The sequence below is a fragment of the Medicago truncatula genome, chromosome 8, assembly GCF_003473485.1.
Source record: "Medicago truncatula cultivar Jemalong A17 chromosome 8, MtrunA17r5.0-ANR, whole genome shotgun sequence".
Taxonomy (NCBI): Eukaryota; Viridiplantae; Streptophyta; class Magnoliopsida; order Fabales; family Fabaceae; genus Medicago; species Medicago truncatula.
In genome coordinates this window covers 28,889,517-28,898,042 of record NC_053049.1, presented here as the reverse complement: position 1 = coordinate 28,898,042, position 8,526 = coordinate 28,889,517, and the positions used below count along the sequence as shown (strand labels likewise).

The window sequence follows — 8,526 nt, the reverse complement described above, 5'->3', positions numbered from 1 at the left end:
ATGTATGGATATTACGAGCACATCCTCAAATCTATTTTTAGGTAGTCAAATTTTTTCTTGAATGTGTTTTTTCTTATTAATTTAACTCATAATTAGTGTGACAACACCTTACATCAAAAGATCAAAATGTTTATTTGACCAAAAGTTAATAATCAAAACACAATGGGGCACGTGCCCCCACAGTGCATATAACATATATTGTTATTAAATAGATAGCCTCTGGTAGTAAACGCAGCATGGTAATTGTTTGACGATAGAGTTTCATAACCGCCAATTAAGACGAAACAATTGCACAGAGCCAGAGTAAAACCATTCTATATATTCTCTTATTATAACTAAAATGTTCACTGTTTAAATCACATGAATCATTTTATTCAACAAAATAAAAAAAAACGGAAACCAAATCAACAAATTTTTTTGCTCTAAGATCAAGATGCTAATGTTGTACTTTGACAACTATCAACAGTGCAAGCCAAGATGTCCCTATAATCCCTTGATATCTTAAAAGAGTCGTAAACTTGTCCATCACTACTCTTCTTGTACTCTAACAACAAGTTTGAATGGTCAAATGCTGTTAGTTTCACAAATCCAAAATCATGGTCTTTGAAGAGACTCCATGTCGTATTTATGGGGGCAAAGTCAGCTAGGGCTGCTCCTCCTCCCCCAACCACTACATGTATTGTCCCATTCAAGGAGCCCTTGTAATTGTGCTTCTCTTTATCAGTGCATATATTCTGAAGGACAAAGAGATAATGATAGTTACTTTCTATGTCAAATACTCAAATGAGAAAAGCAAACAATGAAGTAAAGACGAGCGAATCATTAAGTTAGTCTGTCAAGTTGTATGAGTCGTACAATTTGGTCTCTGAAATGAACGAAATTTCAAAATAATTTTTAAAAGTAGAAATTCTAACCACATTAGCCCCTTTGGAACATTTTCATGGACTAAATTGACTGACCTAAAAGAACTAATGTAATCAAGAATTGATAATTTCCAGGATCATTTTGAAATTCTGTAAATTTCAAGGAATAGAATGTCTGTAACAGAATAAATCGATGATTCACTCTAATTTAACTACTTCAAATCCACAATATATCTTTGATGAGCAAATTAATTGTCAAAAAATGACCAACAAGAGAAGGATTAGAAGAATCGTACTCCCAAAAGATGAAAGGCTATGCCATAACATGTAAGTTAGAGCCAATTACATGGAAGTGAAGGAACACAAACAAATCTGTCCATCCTTGAAATTAGAGAAATACCTGATAGATGGGGCATGATCTTTCATAGTTATGGACATGTCCATACATGGCTATGTCGACCTTATACTTTTGCCAGAGGCTTTGAAGGTCCTCTCGTCCCATTGGTTCTTCAAACGAGCCTTCTGCAACATAGAAATCGGCAGAAGAATAACCAAGTACCCTATGTGCAAGGAATATCAACCATGGCTGTTTTTGTCTGTCAACGGATGCTAGGCACTTTTCGATGAACTCGTACTGTTCTGTTCCTTTTCTCCAATCAAGTTCTGTGTGAGCTATGCAGAATCTGAACATACCATAGTCAACAGAGTACCTGACAAAGTAATGTTTTTTTTAACAGCGAAACGAATTTTAACGAAAAAGGATAGAAATAAGTACAAGTAGTACTAAATTCCAGCTAAGAAATTACGTACAAAGGAGTACTCATACCTAAAAGAACAAACAAAACCAGAAAAACACCCAGGACTCATCTATCCAAACAAAGAATAGGAAAAGAATACCATTCATAAAAAAGGCAAGGATATCGCAAATACCTCCCCCAAAACCACCCCCAAGACACTCGTTTGATGTCTTCAACCACGTCGCCCACTTTCAGAATAGAATCATTAAAAATCTTATCATTCCTTGTTTTAAAATAAGCCAAAGAGTTGATGTTTAAGAAAATTGTAATTAGGTTATGTAAATTTGATGTTTGAGCAAATAAAGTAGATACATGCTTTCATCCACAGGAAAGTTACAAAAGTGAATTTAATAAACAAGGTTAAAATTTTAGACATATTGTACCAGAATTTTTCACGGTTCTCGGCAGGAACATAAAACATGGTTTGAGCCAATACACCACATTCACCTCCTGAATCCAAGGTTCCATAAAATGATCCACTTCCTGGCCAGTCACGTTCATGATTGCCACTAAAAGCACATAACATAAAGCCAAAAAAAATTAAGAGAATGGGGAGAAATTGTAAACATGCAAAAATCAGCAAATGTGTAACATGAAAGACCTTGCTGTCATATATGGAACTTTTGATGCAATTGGCTCAATCTGTGCAGTAAACTGGTCCCATTGTGAAAGGTATCCATTAGCATAGCATAAATCACCAATGTGGAAGACGATGTCTATGTCCTTCAAGTCTTGAATAATCTGATTTGTAGTATTGAGTGACCCAGGCTGGAAATTATTATACTCATTGGAGCCATCAGCTTCTGCCTATGCATCCGAAAATAAAAAGAGTAGTTGAGATGCCATTAATTTAAATCATAAACAAGAACAATGACATGTTTTCTGGGTATGATGTATTGACAATGAAAATATATTACATTCATAACTAGGGTCTATTTGGATTGGCTTAGTTAAGTTTATCAACTGACATAAGCACTTCTGAGACTGCTTGGGAGAGCTTATGGAAACAGCTCATGACATGTCCAGAAGCTGTTTTTAGCTTTATTTCCATAAGCTCTCCAGGACAGTTTTTGAAAACATCTTATATCTTGTACGGAAACAGTTCGACATTATTTTATCTTTAATTATAAAAATATCTTACAGATTGTCACTTAAATGATAGAACTTTATGCTATAAGCGCTTAACTAAGCTGCTTATCAAAACAAGACCCAAATATAAAGACCCAAGAGAAGAGAATAAATATAACGGGAGTAACCTTGGGAGGCCAAATGAAGCTTATGCATATATGTATATATGTTTCTACAAAATGTATTTTCAGTGTTACAGACATGGTTAGAGTTTGATCCTCCCTGAGAAAAAAGAAAGAATGTTACCTTTCCCATATCACCAAATATGACCACATGTTGTACAGAATTTTGACCAGGATAAGGAGATGATTTAAACTGATACTCTTGACTCCAAATTGTTGTACCATTAACTAATCTATGTCCCAGCTTGTATGTGTACCTGCAATTAAAAACAAAATTGCAAGATGAGGGATCATGTAAAGTGAACTGCTGCTCATGAAATATCAATGTGTTCCTTATTGTCACCAATCACAGGTCATTATTTGAACCGTAAGTACAAAGTAATATGGTGCTTGGTTTCTTATATACAAGGCATGATGCAGAAAAGGTGTGCACTTGTTGTCAAACTTTTTTAATTAAACTGTGTACAAATCGCTTGATTCATTGATAGTGGTGGTGATCTCTATGAAAATTTCACTTTGTTAAGCCGTCCTGCTTACACAACAGCCAATTATAAGATATTGCAAATATCAAAATTTGAACAATAAAATTTATTTTTTCACTCTTCAGTTACCCATCAACATGTAGTTTTGTTTACCACTTCTACTTGCTTAGATGGCTAGAGGGTTCACATTCATTAACATTTACTATTCAGCTATTGTTTCTATCAATTAGAAGGAATTCCAAACGTCAAAGTTTCAGAAACAATATTCTTGTTTTGATTCAACAAAGTTATCTTTTAGCATGTAGTTTTATTTACGACTTCTACGTTCTGATACCCTGGAATTGCACCCGTTACTCTGTTGGAACTTTGCAGTCAAAAAAATTCCTGTCAGTCAATTTTTACATCTACTGTTATGTCCTACATGTATTCATGAAAATAAACTGATTTTACTTTGGTCATGTGTAGAATATCTATGTTTGAAAGGTGCCCTCAAGCTCTAAATGAACTTTTCTGAATGTTGGGTTGTATAATGCCAACATGTATAAGTATTTCAGTGGATCGGTATACAAACAAGAAAAGAAAATATTAGACATGAGTTCAATAGAAAAAAAGTTGGAGTAACCCCTATTCAGGAATAGATGGTCATACTCGCTTAAGTTAAGATTGTCAGTTCATATGAGTAGAAGACCACAAAGGCGCAAGTAAGATGGATTAATGTTGTATCATGATAGGTATGTAAGATAAGAGACTTAGCCACAAGATTAAGATGAGATGGTTAGAAAAAATAAATAAGGTGTGTTGTTTATAAGTAGGTATAGGACTTGAGAGGAAGAGTTGGGCATTCGGTGAGAATCATAATTGGGACTTGGGTTTGTATTAGATCTGTCGAATATCAAAGGAACTTGAATACTTTCTGCACACTATTTCTCTACATTAAATTTAAAGCACATTCTTAATGAGCCAGATCCCGACGATTGATATCAGAGCTCTAATCTTGGAGCTGTACAGGGTCATGTCAGCATAAAAAAGTGTCTGCAAAACTGATTCCAAAATTTGATGGAAGGAAGGTCTATTGGTGGTTACTTGGAAGGATCAATGCATAACAGAATTTTGAGGAAAATAAAATACAAGGAGAGACAAAGCTAATATGATTTGCTACAATACATTGTGGGTAGAAGCTCCAGAATGGTGGTTACCTGGAAGCAGAGAAATCAAAATGCATGATGGTGGATTTAATCTTTACACGATAAGGAGTCGGTCAATAAAAAAAACCTATCAAAGTTTCTCAAAGAAAAGGGAAATGTTCATGAACAAGCATGTAGGTATCATAAAGAAATAAATCTCCATCTTCATTCCACCAAAATGTGACACTAGTAATGGGAGGAATTAATTGTGCAAGTTGAAAAGGGTTTTACGTGAATTGAAGCACTCTTCCTGTGCTTGGTTTGAATGGTTCACTAGGACTATGGTGTCATTGGTATTTAGATAGAGCAAAAGCAACATTATGTGATTCCTAGAACATTCACAAGAAGGTGAATTCACTGTTCTTTTTGTCCGTATGGATGGTGTCATCGTGTCTACTGATGATGTTGAGAAAAAGGTCTTGAAAATAAATTAGGCTCGTTTTGGAATGAAAGCTCATAAAAATTGAGGTAATTTCTTGGGATGTACAATGCCTACTCTAGACAAGGTATCCTTATCTCCCAAAGGAAAGTTTTTCTTCAACTGTTAAAGAAATTGGTAAATTGGGTTGTAGAGAGCTCATTGTGGAGAAGGACAAATATTAAGACTTGTAAGAAAGTCACTATACCTCGAAAACATAAAAAAAAAAAAAAAAAATTAAAAAAATAACATAGCATATGCAGTTAATGTGGCCAAAGAGTTCTGCACGGCCCATAAAAGCACTGTCACAAGTTATGGAAAGAATTTTTCAGTACTACTTGAAAACTACTAGTAAACGAGGTCTGTTATTCAAGAGAAGGGGAGAACTACAAATACAGATTATGCAAGATCTAACGTTGATAGAAGATCGACCTAAGGGTACTATAAGCTCTTTTTTGGCACTGCTTTTCATATATTTGGTTAATAAAATAGTTTACCTGTCCTTAAGTTTAGGATAACACTTAATAGAATTTATGTGCATTAGTGTATAAACTTTCGATGTCTTTGTACAAAATCAATCAATTCTTAAATGATATTCAGTCAATTTTCTCTCTTCAATTCATTACAATCCAGTGGCCTTCAGTAATTATTCCAGTATATGTTTATGCTGAAATTTATGTTGTAAAAAGTAATATTCAATTTATTGGGTTTGATTAAAAAAAAAAAAGGAATATTAAAACATACTCTTTATTCGGCCACAACTCCTTCAGAAAACTAGTGTGTATGTATCCTGGGTCACGCCATCCAACAGTCCTTGCTGGTGCACCTATATATATGTACGTATAGATGATTAATGAATAAGATTCATAATGTTGTCAATTGCACTCTTTCCTCTATGTGAATGAAATTTCCGATTACATATTTTACAAATTTCAACATCATCAATAATCAATATTATTACCACAAAAAAATTTGCATACCACACATGGTGTTGCGATCAAAGGTCAATGTCCCCGCAGGAGATTGCACAAGTTTCCCTTCTTTTCGGCCCCATTCAACAAAAGGCTCAGCATCACTGATCCCATATCCGCTTGTCCATGTTACAGTAATCTGTTACATATTGTAATAATTTTTTTTTTTTATAATCCCATATATTCTTTATTCACACACACATATTTATATGTGCATTTACTGACGAATATCATTCAAAAGAAAGATTTCAAGCTGGGATGAGAAGAAACATCTTTTGCACTGAAATGCTACAGGAATGACAACCCGAGCTGAAAAATGAAAATGCAGATTCGACATTACAAATATAAAGGGATCCTAAACTTACTTCATCCCATGATTTGCCTTGTGCTAATCTAGGATATACTGGAGCATTTGGATTGATGAATGATACTTTATTTGACACAGCAACGAGTTTTGGCTGTCAAAAATAATTTGAGAAAAATGAAGTTCCCACAAAGATATTGGTCAATAATGTATGTTTAAACAATGAAATTAGAGTGTAGAGTTTATATGAAAGTACATTTGTTAATCCACCGGTGAAGAGAGCAAATGAGAAATCAGATCGCTGATTAATCAACTGAAGCTTCAAGGAACCTTTCCCTGTGTTCTTGTAACTTTGACTGGAGAAATTGGCATACTGAAACTGAAATAAGAAACAGAAAAGGGGATGATTTAGTGTTAAACTTTTAAAGTCTTTTTTATCTATGGATATTGTGGCACACACACGAACCTTAATAGGCGCAGAACACAATAATGGAGGATTGACAAGTCTGTTTTGAGCAGGGCAAATAGAAGAACTGGAAATTTTGAAACATTGAAAAAGTCCGAATTAATTCAAGTAGAAGATGTTCGAAATATAGAGTAAGATATTGAAGATGTACCTGAAGTTTGCAGGAGAGAAGACCCCAATCCAGTCATGTATTGATGGATTTGGATTATTATATTTGAGTGTGACCCATTCTGTATTTTGTCCCTATAATATAATAATAACATTGAAATTCATTTAGTGAATAATAAGTGACATGACATGGCAAATATCCATCCATGATACCTTGAAGCCAAGTAGATTAGGAGTGGCTTTGATAGAAGCATCTGGATGAAGAGCAAAAAGGGTATTATGAATAGCAACTTTTGAGAGTGGTTGATGCAAATCTTCAGACACCACCGCTTCTTGGTGAAAAAAGATTGCTAAAACGAACAAACTAGTAAATAACAGCAGCATTCTTCTTCTTCTTCAATGCAGTTGCAATGGAATGTAATGATAATAATGAACAAAATGAAAGATTAAAGTGAGATTCAAACAATATTATTATAGAATGATATCATGAATTTGAAATAGAAAATTGAAAATGAACCTGAGATAGAAATGAATGCAACTTGAATGAAACAACGTGCAGTGGCAGACAGCTTTGCTTGCTTGCTTGGAGTAGTAGAAGAAAAGCGACGACAGACAGACAGACAGCTTAATTAATTAATTAATCATTATTAAATAATAAAATATGTCAACTCAATTCGATTAGCAACGTAAATAAAGTAAGGGAAGTATATTCAAATTTGAGAGATGATGATGAATGCGATTTTGGAAAGAATATGTTGAGGATCATTCTCTCTCGGCTACACCCACTTTCCCTAAAAATAGCCTTTGCAACATGCTGTCACCCCCAAGATATGCCACGATGTATGGATGGATTAAGATTTCACTTTTTTATTGACTCAATGATTTCACCAAACAAGAACACGTGGATATTCTTTTGTAAAAAAAAAAAAGGGATGTGTTACAAGAGAATTTTAAAAATGTATTTTAAAATCTGAACAGGATTGATTGGTCGAATCGGTCAAACCAGAAATCAAAGGGGTGTATAATTTGGTTTGATTACATGATCATATATGCAATCAAACCATCGAAACCCGATGTGACATGGATAGATCAAACAGGTATTAGACCAAACAGGTTTAATGCTTGAAAGAAATTTCATAAAAAAATACCAAATTTCGCTTATAGAAGGAATCAAACTTGAGATCAATATATGTCTATCCTCTTCCCTTACCGGTAACCACTCAACCAAGATCACTTAATTGTTAATAATACATTCTAAGTTATATATTTAATCCTTTCAAGATCTCTTGATTTAATAATACATTCTAATTCTAAGCTATATATTTAATCCTTTCATCAACAAAAACGAAATTACAAATTAATAAACTAATATCTATATATTTTTCCCCTCTTTTTTTTCTTTCTCTTTAACAATGTTTTTTTTCTTTCTTTCAAATGCTCAAGCAAACTTTTTTTTTTCTTTTTTTCCCTTAACCATCAACTATCTTTTTCTTTAAATGTAAAGTAAACTATTTCTTTCTTTTTTTATATATTTATCTAAAATATATTTATAAAATATAGTTTTACTTTTTGAGGAATATATTGATCAAATATTGTTAATTTTATATTTCTTGTTAATTTTTTAATATATGACTTTTTATTAATATTTTTATAGAAATATTTTTATTAATTTTATAATTATGA

The 8,526-nt window shown here is 33.3% G+C and overlaps 1 protein-coding gene across 3 annotated transcripts; it reads right to left on the bottom strand.

Moving 5' to 3' along the window:
* Window positions 1-288: 288 nt before the first annotated feature.
* On the bottom strand, window positions 289-7,663 carry LOC11410705 (probable inactive purple acid phosphatase 1). 3 transcript variants are annotated; one of them, XM_024773488.2, is made up of 13 exons: window positions 7,361-7,663; window positions 7,057-7,234; window positions 6,887-6,978; window positions 6,736-6,802; window positions 6,526-6,648; window positions 6,331-6,423; window positions 5,975-6,104; window positions 5,739-5,820; window positions 3,035-3,167; window positions 2,262-2,467; window positions 2,044-2,169; window positions 1,264-1,573; window positions 289-734 (listed from the first exon to the last, which is right to left on the bottom strand). In XM_024773488.2, the coding sequence occupies exons 2-13, from the start codon at window positions 7,225-7,227 to the stop codon at window positions 429-431; spliced, it is 1,839 nt and encodes a 612-aa protein (XP_024629256.1). In that variant the 5' UTR covers window positions 7,228-7,234; window positions 7,361-7,663; the 3' UTR covers window positions 289-428. The 3 variants fall into 3 exon arrangements, with proteins under 3 accessions (XP_024629256.1, XP_039685182.1, NP_001408184.1); NM_001421255.1 differs by having other exon boundaries at window positions 304-734; window positions 7,057-7,237; window positions 7,361-7,572; XM_039829248.1 differs by lacking the exon at window positions 7,361-7,663 and having other exon boundaries at window positions 7,057-7,305.
* Between the last annotated feature and the right edge of the window lie 863 nt (window positions 7,664-8,526).

What these genes read in the sequence shown, in the direction of transcription:
- LOC11410705 (XM_024773488.2), bottom strand. Translation starts at nt 7,227, where the DNA reads ATGCTGCTGTTATTTACTAGTTTGTTCGTTTTAGCAATCTTTTTTCAC. An exon ending in CTAATCTACTTGGCTTCAAG is followed by an intron (nt 6,979 to 7,056) that starts GTATCATGGATG and finishes ATTATATTATAG; the next exon opens with GGACAAAATACAGAATGGGT. An exon ending in GTTCCATATATGACAGCAAG is followed by an intron (nt 2,170 to 2,261) that starts GTCTTTCATGTT and finishes ATGTGCTTTTAG; the next exon opens with TGGCAATCATGAACGTGACT.